The 27,749-nt window shown below is 42.9% G+C and overlaps 2 protein-coding genes and 1 long non-coding RNA gene across 10 annotated transcripts in view; 2 read left to right on the forward strand and 1 right to left on the reverse strand.

The window, feature by feature from the left end:
* Window positions 1-4,448, forward strand: part of RORA (RAR related orphan receptor A) — a 553,808-nt gene extending 549,360 nt beyond the window's left edge. For 3 of the 4 annotated variants that reach the window (XM_043493174.1, XM_038420593.2, XM_038420592.2), the window contains one exon: window positions 3,210-4,448. In XM_043493174.1, coding sequence (XP_043349109.1) covers window positions 3,210-3,273 — 64 coding nt within the window. In that variant the 3' untranslated portion in view covers window positions 3,274-4,448. The remainder of the gene's footprint in view (window positions 1-3,209) is intronic. The other variant, XM_038420591.2, reaches the window with a different exon arrangement.
* On the reverse strand, window positions 1,948-11,282 carry LOC122455963. The gene is made up of 3 exons (XR_006274507.1): window positions 10,789-11,282; window positions 8,846-8,978; window positions 1,948-7,008 (listed from the first exon to the last, which is right to left on the reverse strand). It is a non-coding gene; the product is annotated as an uncharacterized LOC122455963 (long non-coding RNA).
* The window catches only part of ICE2 (interactor of little elongation complex ELL subunit 2), a 60,458-nt gene continuing 43,984 nt past the window's right edge, over window positions 11,276-27,749 (forward strand). For 2 of the 5 annotated variants that reach the window (XR_006274506.1, XM_038420581.2), the window contains exons 1-3: window positions 11,276-11,588; window positions 13,551-13,655; window positions 25,871-26,138. Coding sequence is in view for 4 of the 5 variants with exons in the window: in XM_038420581.2 (XP_038276509.1) it covers window positions 11,359-11,588; window positions 13,551-13,655; window positions 25,871-26,138 (603 nt within the window). In the remaining variant the exon portion in view is untranslated. The remainder of the gene's footprint in view (window positions 11,589-13,550; window positions 13,656-25,870; window positions 26,139-27,749) is intronic. The other 3 variants (XM_038420582.2, XM_038420587.2, XM_043493172.1) reach the window with 2 other exon arrangements.

Raw genomic sequence — 27,749 nt, forward strand, 5'->3', positions numbered from 1 at the left:
AAATTTTTAAAAATGCTTGAATATTTAAAAAAAATTAAAACAAATTTCAAAAGTCATTTTCAACTGAGACAATGTTTTTCAGAAATGTCAAAGTATTTGGATTTTAAATATATATATATATATATATAGATATATATATATATAGATATATATTCCAAAGCAGACAATGCAACCAAATCAACATGAGTTCACAAAAACAAGTCTGCATATTTCTCAAAAAAAAAGTTTGGGTCAAAAAAATTTGTCCAGCTCTATTAATGATTGGCTTAGACCTTTCCTAGCCGTCAGAGTTAGGGACTCTTAAATGGATATAGAAACCGGGTTACTACTAAAACTGTGCACACAGTTTGTAATTAATCATTTATTCTACAGTTTAGCTCTGTATTTAGCTCTGTATCCCACAGGCAGATAATGGATTTTATCAATATTTGTTGTAGGGAAAAATTATTGTATAATAATCTGAAATAATTAGTGATAAGGAGTTTTCTCTGAGTATTCAATATTTGAAATTTTAGCTGTGTTGGCTGGTTTTGATTGTGACACCTAGGACACACAGTATATTTCTTTTTCCTAATTGGAGGAGTGCACCTCTTAGAATTGGATTTTTAGGATTAATATTTATTACTTTAAAATTCACCTTCTATGAACATGTTTGAATATTAGTGTGACATTTGCTTGAATATTCCTGCCACTTAAATTATTTGGTGGAATGTTCAGGGAAAGCAAACATACAAGGAAGCCAAATGCAACAGAAAAAATTAATTTTAAAAACTGAAATAACCATTTATAGAAAAATATCTGTAGTATTCGCTCAGCTACCATTACTGTGTACCATAGCAGCCCAATATAATGCTGTTAAGACACCAGGTAAAGGGGGGAAATATATAAATTTAATAAAAGGATAATCGCTAGTATCTACTCCATTCTTTGAACTTCATTCAGGTATTTAAAGGAATTTTAACACAATAAAAGCTGTATTCTACCTTTATATTCCATATGTGGACTTGCCAGTGACAAGTGACAGAGGGTTTGGGTTTTTTGGCCTTTATTAGAGGTAGAATATAGCAATAACCTTCTAGAGCAATAAGTAGACTAACCACATATGAAATAAAACATGATGCCACATGAAATGTTTAGCCTCTTTACATTGTGAAAATAAAAATGTATGAAATATTCTGACTATGCAGGCACTCAATATACACTCTTTACATTTAGATTTTGCTGCCTCGGTATTCACTTGGATATCTTTCCTCACAATCTCATTACCTTCTGGAGCTTCACTTCACAAGAAAGTTGTTTAGCTTGGCATAATATATATGACATCAGACATTATTTTTAGGCAATATCCGCATGCTTTCCATGTTTATATACTGATTTCCCCCTAAACTATCTTAATATAGATGTATAAATTTTACAAGCACTTGCAATCTCTTTCATTATATGATACCTAAATGCAGAGAATTCATAAGCAATACAGTGAATTTTATTTCACAAAAGGCATATGTACTGTAAATATCTTTCTAAATCCAAATTTGTCCTCATTTTTTGTGTTTAATTGTGAAACAATTTATAGAAAGAACAGTGGTAAATATTTTGACTATTAGGACATTAGCTGGCTGCTTCTTTATATGTAACTGTATTGTCTGCCTGCTCCTTTTATGGAGATGTGTTTTTGTATTGGATGTTTGGGCCAATGGGAGGCTTCAAGCTACAGTGTATTTTCCCAATTTAAATATATTTAACATATGACAAACCCCAGACAAGGCTTTTTAAAATGTATAAAGAACTGCAGCGTTAGGAGGTTTATTTGCAAACTGATTTCAATGTTGTCCATTTTTATGGCACCTTTAACATATTCTTGTTTCCAAAGTACAAAAAGAAGGTTAAAAATACTCTAGCCATAATTGAATGTCAAGCAATAAAAACAAATGACTTTTTGTGCATAGATTTAAAAAGAAATACAAATTTTAGACATCTGCATGTAAATGCAATCTCTTGTTTACTGCTTTCTTAAACTTGAGCAACCAATTCCTTATTTTACTACTAATTTAAGGATTTGTAATGGCCTGTAAACATTTTCTCTTGCTCTGTTCTTTCAACTTTATCTTTGTCTCTGCTTTTGAGTCATAATATTTAATGTTGTTCTGCTCACCACTATACGGTTAACTTTTTTGCTTTCATTCTGTATAGATAAAGTTATGCTATAAACAGCCTACACAGTGCAAATATTTATCTGTTTATCAAATACCACATTATGCTGTATAATATCTGTTTTACTATATAATCTATTTTAGACATAGCTGTTTAGAACTAGAGTGTGCTATTTTTGTGTTTTTTCTGATGTGTGGTGCTAGATAAGTTACTTTTGTGAACAAAAAAACAAACCCCTTTTATTCCTAGACAATACCACCTTGGGTCTTGTTAATTTCACTGACTATAACATATATATGCGTGTGTGTGTGTGTGTGTGTGTGTACACACACGCATATATATATATATATATATATATATATATATATATATAAAAATCTACATATGCCCAACAAGTATCTGTATCAGAGTACTAGATTTGGGACATGTTTTTTCTCTTTAAATACATAGTATCATATAAATTATTCTGTAGTATATTTAATGAGGAGAAAATTACTTCAACAGATAGATATTTGATATCAAATATTTTTCTATGTTCATATTATGATAAATGTGCTATGTCCTGTTTATTATCCATTGGGTTGCTAAAATGCTTTCACTGCATATCACATCATACGAAAAATATGTAGCCAATTCCCCAGTATAAAATGCTGTCTAGTTTAAGGGTTGAAGTAGGTAGTTATTTGAGGGATCTCTAGTTAGTCCATGTGAGATATAGAAATATAGATATAGACCTAAACCTGCTAAATGCTGGGTTCCTTCTTCCCCCTAAATCTAACAGGATTTGAGGGCACTCACCATTCCAGAAGTCACATGATCATGCCTATATGCCTAATTCCAGTTATTGTCAATGGGAATGTTCTGTAAATCTTTCATGAAACACTGATGTCCAAATTCTGACCTTATACATGCATATGTGATTCTCATTAAAACGACACATGCATGTTCAAGGATGGACTTTGATACCTAAAGTTAATGCAGAAATGGAATTTGTGGAAGTCATTCAGTCATAGAACTTGATATTTTCTTAATTTTTATACATGCATTTGTTTATCTAGAAATCATACTTCTTGGAGTTACTCTTCGCTTCAACTCTCTCCTCCCACGAATATTGTCATTTAAATTCTTACAAAATTGATGGATATCAAATATCTGAGGTAATTAACCTTTTTAAATATTTATTAGAATTTTTCTGTAATATTACTGAATTTATAAGATCTTTAGCAAAGATTTTTGAACAATTTATTAAAGATAATGTTTCTGTTTACTGCACTTTTTGATAACAGAAGGTAGTGAATTTTAAAGCCATGATTCTTGGCTTCCATGCACTGCTTTTGTACCCTCAATCCAAGGAAAATATTTTTTTTTACAGTAACATAGTATTGTCCTGAAAATAAATACAAACTTTACTGCACCATGAGTATATTTTCATAAGTAGAAAGTTTAATTACAAACACTATCAGGACAATTACTTTTAAAACCTTCAGAGTTAGTCTTATTTAAATACAAACTATGATGATTTTATTTCTAAATCCCTTGTTGATTTATATCACCTTTTGATACTTTCAAACAGCAATCAATGGAGGATCTCTTAAATTTTTACCTGCTAACATAACGTAATAAACTTTATGCTAGGAAAATGTTCTCCCTGATTGTTTAAGTTTAGTTGTTATATAAATTATGCAAAACCCTCTGGTAATATTTTCTCCTGTAACTAAATGTTTGAAGTAAAGAGACCAGAATAAGTGCTGATTACAAATGTGTGTTGGTTTGATGATTAAGCACATGAACTTCTCAAACCTCATTGAGTAATACTCATTTTTCTATAAATACATGCAAGTTTAAATGAAATTATACTGTACACTTAAATGTGTACAGTATGTAAAAATTCCTTTTCTAGCCACAATAAAAGTATAAGCCATCAAGAGAAGTGTTAAAATGTATTGTATTAAAACTTTGCTAATGATCTTTACCCATTATCACCTAACTTTTCACTTTCTTGAATCTTCTTTTAAACTCATTCTGACAATAGTCTGCTTATATTCAACAGTTTATTTTACTCTGAGTCCTGAAAAAGTATTTTGATTCATTTTGTAAATACAACTGTAAAAATAAGAGATTTAATGTTGTCTTTTAAATACTCCAATTTTCATTCTAATATGAATGTTGTTATATTGTACTTAGAAACTTGTACCTTTAATATTACATTACCTTTATTAAGTGCATTGAACACATCAATTTTAGATGTGCTTTATGTACTGTTATCCTGTAATAAAAGTTTCAGCTTCGAATGGAAACGCTTGTCTTATAATTTTTTTACATTAGGATCATACTCATTTTCTGCATTGTGTTACGTGTAAAATTTATTCCTTGGTGGCTGTACAAAGGTACAAAGTTGATCAAGCTCTAGATGTATCATGGTAGATTTTGTTGAACAAGTAAACCTCTATACAATTTTTAGTATTCAACCCTTTGACACTGACAGGCATAGTAAAGAATCTAGGTGCACGTCTTTACTAGATACATATAGACTCAACAATAACAACATCAAAGATGTTAGCAGTGAGAGAGTGAACACTTGTGAGGACTGGAATCCAAGGGTCTGCTATCCTAGAACAGTACTGCATGTAATGAAGAGATAGTCTGTCCAGGTTCAGGTATATATATATATCGCATTGTGGAGAAGCCACTGCACACAAAAAAATACCTTAAAAGAACATTATTAAGTTAAGCACTGAACTGTTGGAAATGCCAGGATTACTGTTGATTCTGCAAGTTTAATTCAGCCCCCTTGTGTGTATCCATTATGATACTGTCTTTAATTACATGATCTCATACTATTTTTTCCCAGAGGATCCCAACCACATTCAGTACAGAGGATGGATGCTATTCAATATTTAGTTTTCTCCTTGTATAATGTGTGGCCATGCCTTTTTTTACTGCACACTATCCAAACCTTGCTCTGAAGACAGAATTATTAATTTCCTCATAGGCTTTTTTATAGTATCTTTGTGCTTCAAAAAATGTGTGTGTGTGTATTTATTTCACAACACTTCTGTGAAATGAGAGGATATTATTATCTCCCTTTTTACACTTGTGGAACTGACTGAGGCACAGAGAGATTAGGGTCAGAAATATCTACTAATTTTGGGTGCCTACTATGAGACATTTAGGACATGATTTTTTAAAGTACTTAGCATATCACACTTCGTATGTTCAGAGTACAGCTCCCAAGACTTCAGTTGCAGATGTGAGTGCTCAGCACTTCTGCAAATCAGAACCCAGGGTGTCGCACCAGGCACCAAGAAACTGAAGCATTTGTGACCACCTGTGAAAAGTTTGGTTTAAGTAGCTTGCCCAGCATCACCAAGGAACTCTGTGGTAGAGGCAAGGATAGAATCTAACTCTCCAGACCAGCATTTAATCACTTTAACCATTTTTGGGTACAATCCTCATTTATTACAAACCTTCACTTCTGAACAAATGATGCATGAGTACCACAGACAACAACCTGCTGCACTACATAACCCTGATTCATTCACAGAGCAGGTCCATTCTGTGCACTGAATGAGACAAGGGTCCTATGCAAAAAATAGTATTTGATCCTGGAATTATAGACTGTGCTAATGAATACACACAAGGCCAAGGGCCCAGATCCTCTAAGCACTGAGGCTCCTAATTTCTATTGAAATCTATAGAAGCTAGGAGCTTAAACACCTTTGAAGATCTGGGCCAAGAAGGTCAAGATAGGTTGCACAGAGTTGAAATGTGGAGTAGCTGGTCATCTTTCCTCCAACCAGGCCCAAGACTGAAATAACAGGCTGGTTCAAGTAAAATATGATGTATATAACAAAGCTTTGTAGGGGAAGCTTTGGCAGTTGAGGCATTTACTTACTCTAGCTAGTGCTATTAGTGCCTGATTCTGCATCACTGAAGTGCATGAGGGTTTAACTGAGTCTGTGATTCAAGAGAATCCAGGTGAGTCAAAATTCACGTTGTTCCAGTGAAAGAAATAACTCTGTGGAAAGGAATTGATGTAAATCAGGCCTTTTGAAATAAAAAAATATGATTATGGGGGATTTGAACAAGATTGAAACTGAAAAAGGATTTCTGATTTCTAGCTCAGAGAATAAACGGATCAGACTGCACTCTGCAGTAGGCCAGAGATTCCCAACATTTCTGTTGGCTGCACCCTTGTGCTGGGATGAATTAGTGAATGCTTCTCCACTCCACCTTGCAGTCCTTCCTCTCACAGGTTCCCTTGTTCCATTATTATTATTTAATCAGCTTTATTATGGTAGTTCCTACGGGACAACCAAGAATGGCAGTCCAAGGTGTTAAGCATTGGACAGAATAGTAGACAGTCTTTACCCTCAAAAGTTTACAGTCTAAATAAAAAAGACACATGAAGGGTAGGGAAAGGGATATAATGCACATACACTGTGATAGCAGCAAATGTCACTTAGTTCAATTATTTCACATTTGGGTGGGTTTAGTTAGGCAGGGATAAACTAGATGGTGAGGCAAGAGGGAACAGTGAAGAGGAAGGAGGGACAATATGAAAGGCAAATATGGAGTAAGGCTGAGTTGAAGAGACTGTGAGGGAAAGGGGCGGGGAGAGTATTGAAGAATACAGCCAGTGCCTGTATATCAGAGTTGTACTTGCTGCCATATATATTAAGGAATATTAGAGAAGAGGGAAGGCAAACAAGCCAAGTACCTTTGAAGCCTACCATTTTTGGCAGCAGGAGTAGGGGCAGACTGGATCTGGAATCATGTACTTTTCCTTTCCTCTGAGTTGTATCTCTGATCTCTCCATTAGTCTGGTGGTGTCCCAGTCTTCTTCATTATCTGGCTCTGTATGTATAGACAAGAGCTGATGGTTACAAGGTGCTGTCAGAGGATCTCAATCTTTTATGGGGGCACTCACTCCTACTGGGGATAATGGGAAGTGGTGGTCATTTTGAAAGAACATTTTTGCAAAGGACAGCCTGTAATCACACACCCATTAATAATGGAAAGATTAAGCCCGTTCTTAAAAAGGGCAGTTCTTCATGGAATTCACTATAAAACAGCAGTTCTCAACCAGGGTTCTGCAGCTGGTTTCGGGGGGCCGTAAGCCCTGAGCACCAGTGCCCAGCGGGGCAGAAGCCGCAAGCCCATGGGCAGAGTTGGGAGGGGCATGGAGGGGCCCTGCCCTCCCTCAAACTGCAGTGCCTTAACCAGCGTGGGGCAGTCCCAGGGCAGCTCCACACAAATACCCCTCCTCCTCTCTCTTTGGAGGCCACATTCCTCTGACTAGGTCAGGTCAGGGTGGCTGCTGCTCTGGTTGGTGCCATGGAGCGGGCAGCTGTGGTGCTCCCAGTCTCCTGGAGTCCAGGACTGAGGCTGCTCCTCAGCTCCCTGCCCCCTTTGACTGCTCAAACCAGTAAGAGCCACCCAGGCAGATAGACCTGGCTCCGGGGCTGGCAGAGCCCTTGGGGAGTAGCAACCATGAGAGAGGGAGCCTCCTGACCCACTGCCCCTCCCTAAGCCCCTCCCTGCAACCTGAGCTACACCCCTGCCTGCACAGAGCCTCTAGCTACCTCCTGCATGCACACAGCCCCTAGTTCAGGGGTTCTCACAACAAATTTTTTGGCGGCCTCAGAGTGCGACCACCAACTCTTGCTGGTGGCCGCACTGACACTTCTTCCTAAAATACTTGATTAACTTGAGGAAAAACAAATAAATAGCACATATACATATCCACATCACTGTAATTTATTCATGTAGGGGTTTTTTTGCAGACTCAAAAATATTACTGTGAAAAGTGACATGTTAATGTCAATCACTTTTCACATGACACTTAATAGCTATCTGGAAGGCTGTGACAAGTAATACTTGCATGATACCTGTCTCCAGGGGCCATGCAGGGCTGCGCATCCAGGAGGAACAGGGAAGGAGGGGGAGGGGCAGATGCTTTGCGGCCTCCTGCATCACGGCTCAGGAAGCTGTTGTGGCCACAGGGAAACTCCTGGCATTTGAGAAACCTGCCCTAGTTACACCCTGCCTGCACACAGCCCCAAGCTACCTTCTCCCTGCACCCTGAGCTACACCCCTGCCTGCACACAGCTCCTAACTACCTGCCTTCACCCTGAGCAGTTTTCAAATCTTTCCCCTCTCCCCTTCCCCCCCAGGCTGGGTGGCCTGCTGAGTTGAGTCAGTGGGGTTTAGGTGGCGTTCCCTCCCCAGACCCTGCTGTGCGGAGCTAGCCTAAGCCCTGCCTGGCCCTGCCCCAACAAAACAGAAGTCAAACTATGCCTGTTCCTGAGGGCCCCCCCACCCGCCAGAACTCCAATTCCCCCTCCATCCTCTCCCCCACCACTCCAGATGTGCCAGGGGGGTTTTATAGCGTGTCGGGGAGGAACCTCAGAAAGAAAATGGTTGAGAACGCCTGCAAGTATAGAAGAATGTTATTGCTAAGCCTGTACTGAAGAGAAAACTTTCAGTTCTGAAGGACAATAGAAAAAAATTACTATTAATTTTAAAAAGTTGAAATTTAGTTTATGCACAAGATTGCAGTGAGTTTTAACTACATAGGAAGTTGAAAGGGTTGTATTATTCCATTATTAATAAAGAAATGGGCAGACACAGAATGGTAAATTTCGTAAAGGTCCCGATTTAAAATTAATTTAAACTACTATAATGAATTTACCTGTAAGTTCTCAGAAAATTCTCTCTCTATTCAAAGCCAAAGTGCTGTAATATTAGGCCAGAGATGCACTCTTCTCTATGCATAGTGGGTGATTCCCTGCTGATTTCTTAGAGGGAGGGCTGCTGAGCTGGCTCTGGGAAAAATTAAAAGGTAGTGGCATTAGGGAGTGCTTGTAGGAAACTGAGCAGGGGTGCTAGAACAGTGGGGGTCAGAGGGTCATGGGCCTCCCACTTTTTACTGGCCATAAGGATGAACCCGAGGGGGGAGAGTTTCTTGGGAGGAAGAGACAGTGCAGAAATGGGGCTTCGGGGGGAGGGGTCTTGGGGGAAGGGGCAGCACTGTGGGATGGGGCAATAGTTTGGGTGCCGGTGGCCTCCCACTGTTAGGAAGATTCCACCACCCCTGAAAGGAAGTCAAGGGAAGAAAGAGGATCATATGTGGTGGGTACAATAAGCCTGCACTCCACCTCTTCCAATCCCTGCTCCATCCCCTCCCACTGCTGCCTGGTGAGTCCCTCCTCTCCTCCACTCCACCCCCTCCCCACTCAGCCTCCCTGCCTGCTCCATCCCTCCTCTCAGGCCTGCCAATAGGGGTGGGGATGGGGGGTCAAAGGGACAATTGCCATGGGGCCTGGGCGATTTAAAAGGGTGCAGGGGCCGCCGGCTGCCGCTGGCAGTGGAGCTAAGGCAGGCTTCCTGCCCACCCTTGCTCCGTGCTGCTCACGGACCCAGCCAGCATGTCCCTGCGGCCACTGGGGGGGGGGGAATCCACGCACGGCCCCACCCCGAGTGCCAACTCCACAGCTCCCATTGGCCTGTACTGCGACCAATGGGAGCTGCAGGGGCGGTCACCCAGATATTCCATGGGCCCCCCACCTAGGAACCGTTGCCAGAGGGGTGCGCCAATCGCTTTCAGGAGCCGTCCAAGGTAAGTGCCATCCCCCTGACTCCCTCCTGTACCACAACTCCCTGCCCCAACCTAAAGCCTGCACCCAAACTCCCTCCCAGAGCCAAACCTCTCACCCCCTCCCGCACCCAAACTCCCTCCAGAGCCAGCACCCCACACCTCCTCCCACACCCAAATGTCCTCCTGGAGCCCCACCCTTCACCCTCATCCAAACTCCATCCCAGAGCCCGCACCCCTCCTGCACCCAACCCTCTGCCTCAGCCTGGTGAAAATGAGTGAGGGTGGGGGAGAGCATCGGAGGGAGGGGGGATGGAGCAAGCAGGGGGTGGGGACTCAGAGAAGGGGTGGGACAGGGCATGGTCTCAGGGAAGGGGCAGGCAGGGGGCAGGGCAAGGGTCTTTGGGTTTTCTCCTTTAGACAGCTGACAACCTTAGTGGGCGGGCATATGGAAGCCCTGACCGTGCCAGAAGAGTGCACCCAGCAGCACAGGCGGCAGATCGCTGGGCACTAGCCAGCACAGACATAGCACCACCCAAATGTCCCGGGGGCCCATTGACTATTCTGCCCTGAGGCCCAGAATTGCGGTCAGTGGGCCTGCCTCCTTTCCTCCCCGCATCTTACCCCCCCACCTGCTGGGTACCTCCTCTTCTCCAACCCCTCTCCCCTGCTTGCCCCCCACCCTCCTCTCCTCCAGGCCGGGCCGGATGCCCAGAGGCCCCCTTTGCCCTGAGATCCAGGGGGCCCCCCCAGGGCAGCTGAAGCACACAGCCCAGCCCAGACTGAAGGGGCCCAGCCCCTCCTCAGAGCGGGACGGGGTGGAGGCAGGTCTCCCCTCAGTGGCTCTGGGGGGACATGGGGTTGCCAAGTCCCATGAGAACAAACCGCGGCACTACCTTTCCAAACAAGCCCGACACATTTCAGAGGGAAGGCAGGAGATGTTTATACAAACTCCATTTTTTCAGTCGTTCTCATTTGGTTGCATGCAACAGTAAGTTGCGCATTCCAAATATTAAAACCATAAAGGCGCGTGTGCTCACGCTACTAAAAAAGGCCACGCTCCCGCTCTCCACCCCCCGGGGGCTCTTGCCTGAATGTGGCACAGCCCTGCGTTGAACGGTTGAAGCGCAACCCAAGGGTGGGACAAAAACCTGGCACGTGGGCGGACCACGAAGTTCATGAATTCGGGTGTGTTTTCCTAACGGAAGGGGGGGGGGGGGCGGAGAAGCGCCTGTGCAGGGAGCCAAAACCACGCCTACACGGTACACCCCTTTGCAACTAGCTGTGCCTTGAAGTCACCCCGTACAAAACAGCCCAAATAAGCAACCGCCAAATAAAAGGAGCCCAGAACCCTGCAACTCCTTGGCGGCCAAAGCGCCTTCTAAAGAAGCCCAGACTTGGCCAAGCTGCCTTGGGCCGGAGTCCACCTGAGAGCCGCCCCGCCCCGCCCCGCCCCGCTCTGTCTCCCAGGCCGGGACGGGCTGCTCGGGGCGGGAACTCCCTCCCCTCAATCCCCGCCCCCGCAGCGCCCCCTGAGGGAAAGGGCTGCAATTCTCTGGCCGGGCCGGTGTGGGCAATGTAGGCGCCGCTCGCTCTTGCCCACACCAAAGATGGCCGCTCACGGAGCCGCAGGGGCTGCTCGAGCTCCGGCTCTGGTTGGCTGCCTCACCCACGTGAGACCGCGTCGAGCGCGCGCCGAGGTGCTGATTGGGTGGCGCTGTGAGGGAAGGGTGGCCGGGTTCGTGGAAGGGACAGTTTGCCCGTTGCCGGGAGAAGGGGCCTGGGCTCCCTCGGGGGATAGCGCGGCCGGGATGGAGGCCGGTGAGAAGCGGCTCACCTGGTGAGTACGTGTGGCTCTGCCCCGGGGCTGGTGGGGGCCCCAGGCCCTGTGGTCTGGGCCCTGCTGAGGTCGGGTCTCCCGCGGCGCGGTGCTGTGTGCAGCGCGGGGGCACAAACCGCTGCTGCGCTGACTGTCCCGAGCGTGTGTGTGCGTTGGGGGGCCGGGGCCCCTCTGACAGGCCGCCGCGCCGCAGCGGGGTTGTGTAGCTCGGAGCCTCCGCGAGCCACCCGGTGTCTTCCATCCCCTTGCTGCTGGGGTCGTGTAACCAACGCGCCATAGCTGTAGCCGCCGAGAGTCCCCGCTCGCTGCCTTCACATCGCCTTTCCCACTGGCTCAGCTGCTCGGGGGTCCCCGCACTTGGCCCGCCAGTGTGGACGGAGCAGAGGCGATTGCTGGCACCACCGCGCGCTCTCACCCCCCCCCTCCGTTGTGTAGCGAGGGATCTGGTTAAGAACGAATTAAAATCGGATGCCCTGCACTAGGAGCTGCCGCCTCGTTGTTGTCCCAGCGATCGCCTACAAAAAAAAAAATGAAGCCATTAACAACTGAAAAGCACCAATGCGGCGCAGGCAATGCAGCAGTCAAAATGCCAGCATCCTGTCTGTACTATAACTCTCCCCCTTGGAAGCAGTGGTGGGAAATCTGTGGGGGAGCTTATGGACACAGCAGTGCAATCTAGCAAGGGATGGGACTAAGAGCTGATCAATTCAGAGGCTCTGCTTCAAGCAATGCCTACGTTATCCTTGATCTGTGATAGGTGCTGGACACATCTGGGGTCACATATTAAAAATAGTATTTTTTTCTCCTTCATTCTACCCACATCTTTCACATACGAAAGGGGGTTGGTCAGCAGTTAATTGAACTAATGCTGTAATGCTAATGCCCCTGTAGTAATTTTATATAATGTTTTAAGTTGTCATTAATACAGCACATAGATGTGCCAGTGATTTTTACAGATAAATAAAATGAGATTCTTTCCCTAAGGAGCTTACATTTTGCACTCTTGACACTGCAAGGACTCGTACAAGTGCTTAACTGTAAGCACATTCATAAGCCTTTGCAAGATCAAGGCCCATATCTACAATTGTTTATTGTAGAGAATGACAAATTTTATGTTTCATGAAGAAATCAACCACTAATGAAATACAACCGCCATTAAGATGAAAAATAAGACCTGTTTAATATGTCAGATTAACACTACACAGAAGACAAAAAGTTTAGGACAAAAACTGAAAAAATACCCTATCTGATTGAGATTACCAGATATATTTTAGGTAGGTGGATTGTAATTATCTTTGAGGCAGTATGGTTATTTAGCAGACAGTGTAGGAGAGAGGAAGAAATTATAATTATTTGCATTACTTTTATTCAGAAGAATCCTAAAGTACAGCATGAGGGCACAGAGCAGTGACTCTCACCAGTGGGGGGATGAGGGGGGACGGGACAGGACTGCCACACTGAAGTTCTCAGTGGCTATTCAACAGTGCAGGAAGTTTCAACATTGTCAGAACTTTTTTCCATATTATTTTCTAAATGGAATTCCAGCAAAATTGACCCAACTTTGTGAAGTGTTTAGATTCAAATCGCAATATTCCAATAAATTTGGCATCATAAAATTTTCTCTGACCAGCTCTAGAAATTTACCCCATCCTATCTGTAAGCTTTCTTTTGAATAGCGAGGAACGTTCATTTTAATGTTGAAATGAAACATTGGGTTATTTATATCTGTCTGAGGAGGAGGGTGTGAACATTATAGATAATATTTTCCCCCTTTTAACACAGAATTATATACCTTATTTCTTAGTGATTCAAAGAATCATTTTTCAAATTCTGAGTGTTCGGTCACTTAGATATTGTTCTTAGGTTGGTGTCAGTAACCATATAGTCAGTGCTGTGTTTTGTGAGATTGAATTGCAAGTACATATTGTCTTCTTTTCTTTTTCTTTTTTTTTTTTTAAACAGGAATGTTTCACCAAAAAATGGTGTTGAAGTGTTTTTCTCACGAGACATTTATGAAAAATATTCTTTGTCTCCAACCCTCTCTGAACTGTGGATTTTGTCAAACAAGTATGTATTCGCTTTCAGCTGTTGTGAATATTCTCCGTGTTGTCTGTCTGCTTCCTTTCAAAACATGCTTTTTTTCTGTTATTTTAATTGACAAACAAAACAGCAAGGGGGGAAAAAAAACGTTGGTACCCAGCATGTGAGGAAAGCCAGTGGTTTGATAGATATGCACTGGTCTCTGTCCTCTTTCTTGTGACCTCGTAAAGCAGGAGACTTCCGGGGGCCTTGAGTAGTGGTCTGATCCTCTGCTTCCTCACTGATAACAAAGAAGAAAAACTTAAGCAAAACTCCTTTCACTGGCAACTTCCAAAGATCCTGCTTCCTGAGACCCAATATATTTGGTGAGGCTGGCTGTGTCCCACTCCCTGACTCTCCATCTTTATCACATTTGGAGAAGGCTGGTGATGTTGTCTGAGTTAAAAGACATGAATAAATGGGATTCTAAATCTATTTGTCTGTCTTCTGACACATGTCTATTCATGTCTCAAAGAATTCTTTAAGGGGGTCTACAAGCATGTGGACCGGGGGGAGGGTGGTTCAGTGGATATAGTGTACTTAGATTTTTGGAAAGCCTTTGACTAGGTCCCTCACCAAAGGCTCTTAGACAAAGTAAGCTGTCATGGCCTAAGGGGGAACGTCCTCTCATATATTGGTAACTGGTTAAAAGATAGGAAACAAAGGGTAGGAATAAATGGTCGGTTTTCAGAATTGAGAGAAGTGGTGTTCCCCAGGGATCTGTACTGGGACCAGTAATATTCAACATATTCATAAATGATCTGAAAAGAGGGGTAAACAGTGTGGTGGCAAAATTTGCAGATGATACAAAGCTACTCAAGATAGTTAAGTGTGAAGCAGATTGCGAAGAGCTACAAAAGGATCTCTCAAAACTGGGTGACTGGGCAACAAAATGGCAGATGAAATTCGGTGTTGATAAATGCAAAGTAATGCACATTGGGAAACATAATCCCGACTATACGTACAAAATGATGAGAGCCTAAATTAGCTGTTACCACTTAAGGAAGAAATCTTGGAGTCATTGTAGATAGTTCTCTGAAATCATCTACTCAATGTGCAGTGGCAGTCAAAGAAGTGAACAGAATGTTGAGAATCGTTAAGAAAGGGATAGATAAGAAGACAGAAAATATCCTATTGCCTCTGTATAAATCCATGGTACGCCCACATCTTGAACATTGCATGCAGATGTGGTTGCCCCATCTCAAAAAAGATATTTTAGACTTAGAAAAGGGCAACAAAAATGATTAGGGGTATGGAACGGCTGCTGTATGAGGAGAGATTAATAAAACGGGGACTTCTCAGCTTGCAAAAGAGGTGATTGGGGGAGATATGGTAGAGGTCTATAAAATCATGACTGGTGTGGAGAAAGTAAATAAGGAAGTGTTATTTACTTGGTCTCATAACACAAGAGCTAGAGGTCACCAACTGAAATTAATAGGCAGTAAGTATAAAACAAACGAAAGGAAGTATTTTGCCAGAGGACTGGCCAAGACTATAGAATCATAGAATTTAAGGTCAGAAAGGACCATTATGATCGTCTAGTCTAACCTCCTACACAACGCAGGCCACAGAATCTCGCCCACCCATTCCTGTAACAAACCGCTAACCTATGTCTGAGCTATTGAAGTCCTCAAATCATGGTTTTAAGACTTCAAGGTGCAGAGAATCCTCCAGCAAGTGACCCGTGCCCCATGCTGCAGAGGAAGGCAAAAAAACCCCAAGGCCTCTGCCAATCTGCCCTGGAGGAAAATTTCTTCCCAACCCCAAATATGGCGATCAGCTAAACCCTGAGCATGTGGGCAAGACTCACCACCCAGACACCCAGGAAAGAATTCTCTGTAGCAACTCAGATCCCACTCCATCTAACATCCCATCACAGGGCATTGGGCATATCTACCGCTAATAGTCAAAGATCAATTAATTGCCAAAATTAGGTGATCCCATCAAACCATCCCCTCCATAAACTTATAACAGGGTTCGAAAAAGAACTAGATACATTCATGGAGAATAGGTCCATCAATGCCTATTAGCCAGGATGGGCAGGGATGGTGTCCCTAGCCTCTGTTTGCCAGAAGTGGGAATGGACAACAGGGGATGGATCACTCAATTATTACCTGTTCAGTTCATTCCCTCTGGGGCACCTGGCATTGGCCGCTGTTGGATGAAAGGATACTGGGCAAAATTGACCTTAGGTCTGACCCAGTATGGCCGTTCTTATGCCTATTTACATAGATCCAGCAGTATCTAGGCGCTTTATAGGCAAGGTCATGCCTTAAAGAGCAACTAAGCTAAACAAACTACATTTAGCAAGGAAATGGGTTGCAACAAAAAGCAGCAACGATATTGTTACACGTGCTATTAATGCCACAACTTTTGTTTCTTGTTGTTTTGCTAACACCTGTTGAAAGTAGGACTAGTATTTGTAAGGCTTATGGGAGTTTTCTTGCTATATGTCAGAGCACTGAATTCTAAATGAATAGATTACAGATTTGAAGTCACAGTGTTTTGAGAGGTGTTTAGTACGTTAAGGCAATGTGACAGGCAGTGTGCCCTCTTTTCGGTAAACTAAGTATACACTTTGTTTTTTAATCCATTTCTTTGTCTTCTGACACTGTTTTTTTTATTTGTTTTGTTTTTTTTATAGGATAAGTAATGTATTTTTTTAAAATAACTGAATCTGTTTCAGAAACCAAATAATTACAGGAATATGTATAGTCTAAATATTTCAGCTCAATAGATAGTAAACCAACCATTTGAAAATCAGTTCCTTCATTTACATGTATATGTCAAGACCTGAGTTCGGGTTTCCCTTCCTACAGTGGCTTTTGTGGAGTACAATAGTCCTAGTCAATCATTGACCTGTCGCTACGTTGTGCTGTGACTCTGCCCAGTAGGACTTTGCCTGTGACAGGTAGCATCAGTCCAATAGAACCATCCTGTGGACAGTACTTGCATTTCCCAAACCTGGATGAAATTCAGCACAGACCGCCAGTGAAATACCGTATATACTCGTTCATAAACTGAATTTTTTTGGTAAAAAAAAAAAAAGTGAAGCATCAAAGAGCAGGGGTCATATTATCAACGGGTCTACACCAAAATTTTATGATATTAAGCTTTATTGAGTTGTTGAATTGAATATCTAATACATTGTAGTTTTGTTTATCTGGAGTATTTGCAGGCATGGAGCCCCTGAGCTCCCATTGGCCGTGGTTAGGCATTCCCAGCCAATGGGAGCTGCGGGAAGTGGCGGCCAGCACGTCCCTTGGCCCGCGCCGCTTCCTGCAGTTCCCATTGGCTGGGAACAGCAAGGTGCGCCACTGAGAGTTGAGGGGCTCCGTGCCCACGGACAGCCCAGGTAAACAAAATGTCCTGACCTGCCAGTGGCTTACCCTGACAGGCCGGGAGCCAAAGTTTGCCGACCCCTGTTGTAGATCACTAACGATGGAACGTCAATTCTGGATTCGCATCTTTAAAAAATTGCTAACATTTTATTTTTACTTAAATTGTATATTTGTTATGTTATAATTGAGATGAAAGAAGTATTAATATAAATAAAACATATGGATATTGATTCTACAATTTTTCTCAGTTCATGTCCATATAAACAAAGCACTTAACATGTGCTTCCCTAAAGTTCAATTTTCCTAGTACTAGCTGTTTGTTTTTCCTAGTATTGTTCTACTACAGGACTATATTATAACTATTTTTATAGCGCTTACTTATATTGATGGTAAAATCATTTATTGATGTCAATACTGCAGCCTTTTAAAGTTGCAAAGGCTTCGTTTAGTGGTCTAGCTTGGCTTGAAATGAATACTAAAATGAAAATGCTACAAGCCAATCTGAAAAATACAATGAACGATAGTACTATGTCACTGGTGTCAGTCCACTACTGTGTAATTTGATCTCTTCGTGCATTTCTACCAAAATGTATATCTCGAGCCAATCTGAAAATACAATGCACAGAATTGATGGAATCGGTAATAAAATTTAAATAGCCTGTTATCGCCACAGACATGCCAATCTACAGGGCTGCTTTGAAATAAACAAAGAACAATAATAATTTGACAGTGATAAAGCAGGTGACATTCCTATATAAAGTCCTAAAAAAATGTATAACTAAATTATTATTTTCTAAGATTTCCATGCTTGTATTTAAAATGAACAATGGTGAAACAAAAAGAAAACGGTCTGCTTATCACACAGCGTTCAAACTTGAATATGAATAAAGTTGTTGAATGTGCAGAAGCAAACAATAATTGCTCCGCTGCTTGTGAATTCTTGTATCAATGAGATGCAAGTATGAGAATGGCGAAAAAATAAAACTACACTAAAAGACATGCCAAGAAGCAAGAAAAAATGTCCAATGAGGTGTGCTTCATTTCCTGAGCTGGAGAAAGGTCTCAATGATTGGGTTGTTGAATGTCGACAAAATGCACATGTCTTCACTAGAACTGGAATTCGTCTTCATGCTCTGCAAATGTCGAAAGATGCCAAATACTAGTCAGTAAAGCCGTCAACGTCTGTCGCATCAGCAGGTTGGTGTACTCGCTTCTTGAACCGTTATGATTTCTGTCTTCATCAGCAAACAGATATCTGGAAGAAAAAAATCAAATCTTTCCAAATGGTTATTATAAAACATCAAAAGGAATATGCATTTGAGCTGTCACAAATACGAAATATGGACGAAACACCGATGACATTCGATCTCCCGAGCAACAGAACGGTAACCAGTGTTGATGAAAATACAGTTTTAATTACAACCACTGGCCATGAAAAAATCTATTTTATGGTGGTTTTATCGTGTTTGGCCAATGAGTCAAAGCTCCCTCCTATTGTTAGTTTTAAAAGAAAAACCTTGCCTAAAAACATGAAATTTTCTGCTGGTATCATCGTACATGCACATGTAAAGGGATGGATGGATGAATGAAAGTGGGACTACTGAATGGCTAGGAAAAATGTGGAATCAGAGACCATGAACACTTTTCAAGAAACCTGCTATGCTAGTTTGGGGCATGTTCAGGGCACACAAGATGGATGAGGTGAAAAATGTGGCCAAAAAAAGAAAACTACTTTGGCTGTAATACCTGGAGGCTTAACTTCTGTTCTACAACTGCTTGTTGTCTGTCTGAATAAACCCTTTAATGACAGGCCACACAAAATGTAGTCTGAATGGATGTGCTAAGGCATGGAGAAGTTGACAAAAGGCAGAAATCTTATGAAGCCCGAAATCAATCTGGTCGCCCAGTGGGTCGAGTACGTGTGGGAGTCCATTCCCTCTGAAATGATAGAAAAATCATTTCGGAAATGCTGTATCAGCAATGCGCTTGACGGGTCAGAAGACGATGCCATATTTGATGATGACACAACAGAGACTGATGATGAGAAGGAATTCGAGCCTGAAGATGACACTGCCAACATCTACAATGACAATGCAGGTACAATTGTGACTGAAGCCAAGTTTAATGAACTGTTTGGTGAATCGGAGACTGATTAGGACTTTGAAGGATTTTAAGACTTTTTGAATAAGTACCTTAGAACAATATGAAACTTTAAAATCAGTAAATGGATATTTAAAACATTGGCTGACTGTAATTTTGAAGGTGAATACATATTTGTTCAGTTATTATAACAACAGGTTTTTCGTTAGATTACATTAAAATAATTCTAGCAAAACTTTTGAGTATTTCTTGTGATGCCAGCTTTTTAAATATAGCAGGGGTCGGCAAACTTTGGCTCCCAGCCCGTCAGGGTAAGCTGCTGGCAGGTTAGGACGTTCTGTTTACCTGGAGTGTCCACAGGCATGGAGCCCCTCAGCTACGGTTTTCCATTCCCAGCCAATGGGAGCTGCTGGAAGCGGCGCAGGCCAAGGGACTTGCTAGCCGCCACTTCCCGCAGTTCCCATTGTTTGGGAATGGTGAACCACGGCCACTGGGAGCTCAGGGGCTCCATGCCTGCAAACGCTCCAGATAAACAAAACATCCAGGCCTGCTAGCGTCTTACTCTTATGGGCCGGGAGCCAAAGTTTGCCAACCCCTGAAATATACGGTCGGCTTATGAAAAGGTCATACCATTTTTTTGCCATTTTTACCTATTCATCTTGGGGGGGTCGGCTTATAAATGAATGGACTAATGAATAACTATCTATGGTACTCTGTATGCAGTTAGCAATCTTTTGAGACAGGCGGTTCACTAACTTTTTTTTTGCTTAAATTCAATTTTTAATTTTTATTAAAATGACTGCCAAGACAATTTTGGTGCTGTGGGGTGGACGAAGGAGTGTGTGGAGAGGTATTAGAGGATGAGACTGAGATGAGACTTACAGGACTTTGGAGAAATAACTCATTCCAAATGGGAAATATTCTGTTCTTTTCCAGATACTCTGTGAATCTCTATATAGGAACCCCTGATAATAGTTAACTGAGATGCCACTCTTCTATTCCCTTTCCATGGAAGCTGTAGCTGAGAAGAGGGTAGATGGCATAAAATGAAGGGCAAATTTTTAAAGCGTCAGCTCAAATAAAGTATAACTGCAAATATGAATGGAAAGGCCCTGTTGGATTATTTTGGTATACACCCTGATGAAGATTTTGACAGTACTGCACAGTGAAATAATCTTGATGTGCTGCCATTTAATACTGTGCTGAATGTAGCCAATTTAAACTGCTAGAATTTTTTGACATTCCTACATTGGCAAATCTGAGTCGGCATCTTGTCGCTGCTGCAGCTTAATTATATTTGCCAGTTTGTGCCATAAGGATGGACATATTCTTATATTCAATGAGACAGCTGTGAAGTATTATTAAGAGTTGCAGACGTGATACTGTAAGGTGGGAATAGCTCTTGTGACATTTTTTTTAGTGCTGAAATCAAATCTCTAAAATATGTTTTTTCCAAGATCAGCAGTTAATGTTCATTTTGTTAACCTAAATATGCTCTTTTTTAAGCATAGGTATTGTAAATACATAAGGACTTAGTAAGCCTTCTTATACTGAAGTTGTTTTAAGAACCAATCTTATCACATACCTTGCTTCCTGTTGGTAGGACCATTTCCTCCTCCTTGTCGTGTCCAGCCAGTGTTATCTTGCTTTAGCAACTGATTCCAGTACTGTTTAGTATTATAAATGGAGCTCTGAATAGTGTGCTTAATTCTTGGGAAAAATCTTCTCTGAAATCTGGACTTCCCTGCTGTTAAAATCATATGTCTTCCATTTTAAAAGAGGCTTCAGTGTCGAGTACTTCTCATTTGCTATCGTAATTTTGGTTCAGGAGTAAGCGAGGCCTAGTTGATTATAAATTGTTGGCACGCAGTTTAACAAACATAAGTAACAGACTCAAAGTGGCATCCGACCCTGCCAGAACAACAGATGCAAAACATGTATACCAATGGTACTCAGACCTCTGTGGTTCAGGAGCCAAATTAGCAGTCAGTATTACCCAAAAGAGCCACAGTAGTGTGAATTCATTGTTTCATTCACTGTTATATCTATAATTCTCACAGCAAAATGACTGACAAAGTATTCTACAATTGGTTAATAATGTAATAAAAGTATCCTGACTGGTTAATAACTTAGATTGGTTGTTAATTAAATCACAGTGTTTTAATTTCATCTGCTGCAAAGAGCCATAGGAGATACATTAAAGAGCCACTTGCAGCTCCTGAGCCTTGGTCTGAGTATCGCTACTCTAGATAATCAGCACCCTTCACAACACACCTTTCAAGATCCATGGGTCCTACATATGCCTATAATATGTGGTGTACCTCATTCAGTGCACTAAGTGTTCCAATAATAGCTATGTGGGTGAAAGAAGACAATCATCAAACTCTCAAATGAACTTGCGCAGAAAAATGATAAAAGACAAAAACATCATATTACCTGTGGGCAAATGCTTTTCACAAAGTGATCACTCTATATCTGATCTGTCAGTTTGCATCCTCAAAGGCAGCCTGCACAACACCTTAAAAGACAAACCTGGGGGCTTAAATTCATAATGTTTCTAGACACTAATAATCATGGAGTGAATAGAGACACAGGATTTAAGGCTTATAACAACAATTATAACCTACTAATCCCCCATCCCCTCAGCTTTTTTTCCCTCCTATGACTAGAGAGATTTTAATGGGCCACTGCACTTTGAATGGTCCTTTGAAATGTGTTAATTACTTATGCTAAAGAATCTATTCCACTGTGTATTTAGCTCTGACACTGCGAGTATGTTTCCCAAACCTGAAGAAGAGCTCTGTGTAAGGCCTGGTCTACACTACTCCATGGTAAGGGCGATGTAAGCTGCCTTGCATCAACCTAGCTGTGGAAGTGTCTTCACTTAAATTTGGGTCCCGCTGACATAAGTGCCTCTCTGCGTCAACATAATAACACCACCACCCGAAGCAAAGTAGGGCTTGTCTATACTGGCAAGTTTTGTCAATGAAACTAACACTGACATAAAAAAATCGACAAAAGCAAAGTCGCCAAAGTGAGTTTACATTTGCTCCCTGTCGACAGATCGTGTCCACATTCAGGGCACCATTGTCAACAACATGTATCCAGAGTGCCTGGTGATACCATCTGTCACTAGGTGTTGTGGGAAGGCAGAAATGGAGTGCGGAGCAAGGAGCGTTTTAACAACAGGCTGAGCAGGTGCCGCATGGTAGTTGAATGTGCCTTTGGCCATTTGAAAGCTTGCTGGTGGTGTCTCAATGGCAGGCTGGACCTTACCGAGGATAATATTCCCATGGTCATAGCCTCGTGCTGCACTTCGCGTAATCTGTGTGAATCTAAGGGTGAAATGTTTGCTCAGGTGTGGAGCACTGAGGCAGAGTCCTTGGCTGCACAGTTTGAACAGCCAGATGATAGGGCTGTCAGAGGAGCCCAGGGGGCTGCTATTAATATCAGAGAGGCTTTGAGAAACCACTTTGACAATGAGGAGGACTAACACATGTCTGCTTTGGAGTTGCTTCCCTGGTGCATCCACATACAATTTTGGGGCCCAAGATCCATGCAACAAAACGCTTTAGAAGCCTGTTCCCGAGAGTGAATTGATTGTTATACGCTTTTGTAGAACACAGAATAAAAACTCTGTACCTTTATTTGTTGGTAAAAAGGGTAAAACCTCACAACTGTGTGTAGCTCCAGCTATCATTTTGCAAGGGGATGGAGTGATGGGGAAACTCAGGAGTGCTGTGAAGTGAAAAGGAATGTGTGGGCATAGAGGGGGGTGGGGCCTTTTGCAAGTAGTAGCAATCACTTTCTCACTGACTCTAGGCAGGCACACAGCTCTGCGAGCACCCCAATCATAATAAGTGTAGGGAGTCGGGGGGAAGGCAGTTAGTTGTGCGTACGGACAAAACAGTCACTGCTTGCATGGCAGCTTTTCAGGGAACTCATTCTAAAATTATCTCACACATTTTCACAGGCAGCCAACCTGCTTGCTGACACCTTACTGATGTGGGTGAGCAGGGAAACCAGAGCACAACTAATGTATGCTTGCGGCTTTCACTCCGGTCTATAGGCAGCTCAGCTATGTGCTGCTTTGGTTCCAGCTCCAGTGATTGCTGTATGGCATGGTGCGGTTTCCTACAATGGGGGAACTAACAAGGCTGCAATCCCTTGGAATCTGTGGCAGAGGATTAACAAGTACCACTTGGAAACTTTCCAGAGCCTCTCTCTGGAGGATTCCCTGCAGGTCTCTGTCCATTGACACCCTGCTTGGCCATGCAGATTAGCTACACATGGCAGTGTCCAGCTCACACAAAACATTACCTGCCTCCCACTTTTTGATTCCCTACAAAAGCCACAGCAATTTACCCGGTGTCTCATCTGCTTCCTGCTCCCTGTAGAGCACTTCTTGAGTGGAGAAAAGTTACTGGTTGCCTACCCCACTGGGCGACCCCGCTGGGAGCTCCACTTCTTCATCCAGAATTTCAGTCTTCAGGTTACCCGCTCTTTCTGCTGCCTCCGCAGCATCCACGGGGCTATCGGTGATGGAGATGGGGTCACCACTGAGGATAGCATTCAGCTCCTTATAGAAGCAGCAGGTCTTAGGTGTACCACCGGAGCAATGGTTCACCTCCCGCACCTTATGGTACGCCTGCCTCAGCTCCTTTATCTTCACTCTGCACTACTGCATGTCCTGATCATAGCCCTTTTCGAGAAAAGCCTCGAGAAATTTGCCCATATGTGTCCCGATTCCTATGGGTCATTTGCAGCTGCGACTGAACAGAGTCCTCTCCCCATATACTGATCAGATCCAACAGCTTAGCAGTGGTCCAAGCAGGAGTGCGGTTGGTGGGATGGCAAGCCATGCTTACCTGGGAAGCCACAAGGAGGAAATTATATTTAAAATTCCCGGGGCTTGAAAGGGGGAGGGGTGGGTTGGCGGCTGCAGGGCAGCGGAGTTCAAACCGCTGACCAGAGCGGCAGCATGGGAATTGTCAGACACTTTCTGGAGGCCAATAAAATTGGGGGCTGGGGGGAGGCCTTATATCTACACTGGCTGTTTGTCGACAATAAAGGGAGGGGAAAAGACAAAAGTCTCTTGCGGGGGTGGAAATATTTTTTTTGCCAAAACTGAGCGTTTGTTTGATTTTTTTTTTTTACTAAAGTCCCATTGCAGTGTGTACGCTATTGCTGTTTTGTCACCAAAAGACAGCTTTTTGGCGAAAAACTTGCCAGTGTAGACAAGCCTGAAGAGTCAGTCGATGTAATGAGGTTGATGCAGTGTCAATGTAGACGCTGAGTTGCTTACATCGACTGTTACTGGCCTTCAGGAGTTGTCCCACAATGCCCAACAATGGCAGTATGCATCCTCACCAAGAGCATTTCTATCAATTGTACTGTCAACACAAGGAGTTAAGCTTACAAAAACACAAGAGTTTAGTAGCTGTGGTGGCTGTGTGCCGATGTAAGTTAATTCAACATAATTTTATAGTATAGACATGGCCTAAGCTAGAGAGCTTGTCTCTCTGAGTAACAGCAGTTGGTCCAATAAATGATATTACCTTACCCATCTTGTGTCTGTAATACCTGAGACCAACATGGCTACAACATTGGGTACATAAGTAGCAGACAGCAGATGAGAAAATGAGGCCTCATTCATAGTGAAGACATTTCCAGAACAAAGAGGACGTGTGTTTTGTGATTGGCTCTCTCATCTAGATAACAAGTGTAACAAGTTATTATATGTGATATCTCCTGGAAAAGTGGAATTGATCCAATACAAATAATGATCACATTTTTCTTCTTTTGAAGTCAGTGGTGAAACTCCCATCAGTCCTACGATTTGACTAAATTTAGATTTGTCTAAATTTAGATGGGGGAATGGTGTTATAACACCATTGTTCTATTAATTATGATTAAGGCTGCAAGTTTGTCATGGAGGTTATGGAAGTCAGGATTCTGGGACCTCCATGTCTTCTGCAGCGGCCAGTGTGCCTGGCCCAGGAGAAGCTCAGGCAGCCTCTGCGCCAGGTATACTGGTTGCTGCTAGGGCAGTCCCAGGCCACCGCACACCCCCCACCCCAGCAGCAGTGTTTGAGTGTGGGAGGGGGCAGGACGTAGGGGCACAGGACGGGGTGAGGCGGGCTCTGGGTAGTACTTACCTGGGGGTCTCCCCAGAAGCAGCAACATCCCCCATGCTCAGCTGCTAGGCAGAGGTGTGGCAAGGCAGCTTCACCTGCAGGCACCACTCCCACAGCGCCCATTGGCCGTGGTTCCCGGAGCCTCCCAGGTAAGCGCTGCCCAGAGCCCGTCCCATGCCCCAACCCTCTGTCCCCTCCCACACCCAAACTCTGCTGCTGGGGGTGGCGCAGAGCCAGGTAGGGAGCCTGCCAGCCCCACCAGCACCAGCAGGGATCCCAGGCTGCAAGCCACTGCCCGTCCCCCTCTTTCCCCTGCACGCAGCCAGGCTGCCCTCCCCCAGCACCCGCAAGGCCCCTGGGCATCATCCCCCGGCAATTTTTATTCACGGGTATTTTTAGTAACAGTCATGGACAGATCAGGGGCCATGAATTTTTGTTTACTGCCTGGGACCTGTCCTTGACTTTTAGTAAAAGTACCTGTGAATAAAATTTAGCCTTAATTATGATGCATTTTGTCCAATGATTGGAAATCTTAAGGTCTTCCGTGACTGTCAGCATCAGTTTTCTCAAATACAAGTCTTCATGTGAAAACTGTAAATTGTTTCACTTATTACTTTTCTTTCAGACATAAAGAAGAAAATGTAGAGGCATCAATAAACTCTGTAGTAGATGCGAAATCATTTAACACACAGGCTGCAGCTCCAGCTGAGGAGGAAGTTAAACCCACAGCTGATGATAATCCTTTTCCAGAGCCCAGAATCCCCTATCCTTATGTCTCTAGTCTAACTGAGAAGGAGCAGAAAACGTATTTATATCTAATGACTAAGTTTTCAAAAAACCCTGCATCCTACCAATTTATTGCAACATATCAAAAAGAATATTCTCTGTATTTGGTAAGTGTTAAAATTGTTTTTCTCCTAATATTCCTTGCTGTAATAATCCAAGGAAAATTTTCTAAAAGTCATTTGATAAAAATGTGATTGTAATAATTATAAGTCCTTAAACATTTCCAATTTCCGACATGTTTTATCTTCCCAACAATGAAATTTGATTTTTTTTAAGATAACTAAAAATGTGTATTGTTGTTTTACTGAGACTTTTTTAGGATAGTTGATGTCCTGTTACTCTAAAAACATAGTTGAATAGTTGCCTTGATGCCTCCTGCTTTCCTGTCCTTAAGTCAGTTGCTATGATGGTAGTTATAGGAGAAGTGAAAGTGATGAAGTGACCATAAAATAAGTAGTAAGTGGAGGACACACATGTAGAATTTCATAATATCATGGACAGATGTTTTAACTGTATTAGAAGTTAGATGCATCATGACGGCTCTGTCCTTCTGTGGAGGGTGGTGGAGGCCCCGCCACATCCTGCCCCAAAAAAGGACAGTAGAGAGGTCCCTCAAGCTGTCTACAGCGGCTGTGTGGGAAGCAGCCGATCAGGGCCCAGCAGGCTAGTATAAGAAGAGCTGCAGGGCCAGAGCAAGATCAGCTCCTTGCTAGAGCTGGAGGAGAATGGATGGTGTGTCTGGCTGGCTGAGAGAGCTACAGGACCTCAGGCAGAGCAATGCTGGCAGAGGGCTGGGGGGAGGACACAAAGGAGCTCCAGCCTGGCAAGTCTTCAAATATGTTAAGGACTGTTATAAAGAGGATGGTGATCAATTGTTCTCCATGTCCACTGAAGATAGGACAAGAAATGATGGGTTTAATCTGTAGCAAGGGAGATTTAGATTTGATATCAGGAAAAACATTCTAACCATAAAGATAGTTAAGCACTTCTGTGAGAGGTTGTGAAATCCCCATCATGGGAATTCCCATCATTGGAGGTTTTTCAGGTTAGAGACACTGCCGCGGTGGTCTAGGTGTACTTGATCCTGCCTCTCGAGGTTCCTTCCAAGCTCACATTTCTATGATTCTATATGCTGATTATATCTTATGCTGCATCCCATAATACAAGACTCACTCATTAATACCATTGGAAACCTTCATGTTGACCTTCAGTACTTGCTATAGCAAGTAGTCTACTCACTGGAGTAGAAATGCACAAATATTTACTCTTTTAGTTCTTATTCTGAGCAAAAATGTTTTAGACAATGAGCTACTGTATTTCTTTTTCATGCTGGCTGGGTGCATCCAGAGCTTTGGAGTGGCTCCCGGAGCTGGAGTGCGGAGCAGCTCCGCAGCAGTGGAGCTGCAGGTTTTTGCCTGGAGCTGGAGCAGAGCCGGAGCACAGCTCCAAAGTCCTGGGTGCATCATTAGATTTGAGTCCTGTAAGTGGCATTAATTGATTCATTGGCTGTGGCTATTGCTCCGTTACATTGATGGTCTTGCGGGTCCTTATTTATGGCAATTCCATTCTCTTATGTGGTTACAATGGATATATCTACACTAGAAAAATTAGTACCCATTTTTTTCAGCAACAGGGCTAGTGTGCTATTGTTAGTAGCAGTGTAAGTGCTAATGTAGACAGGGCTCATGTCAACTTGCTCTGACAATGCCTGTGCATCA

The sequence above is a fragment of the Dermochelys coriacea genome, chromosome 10 (genome assembly GCF_009764565.3).
Source record: "Dermochelys coriacea isolate rDerCor1 chromosome 10, rDerCor1.pri.v4, whole genome shotgun sequence".
Lineage (NCBI taxonomy): Eukaryota > Metazoa > Chordata > Testudines > Dermochelyidae > Dermochelys > Dermochelys coriacea.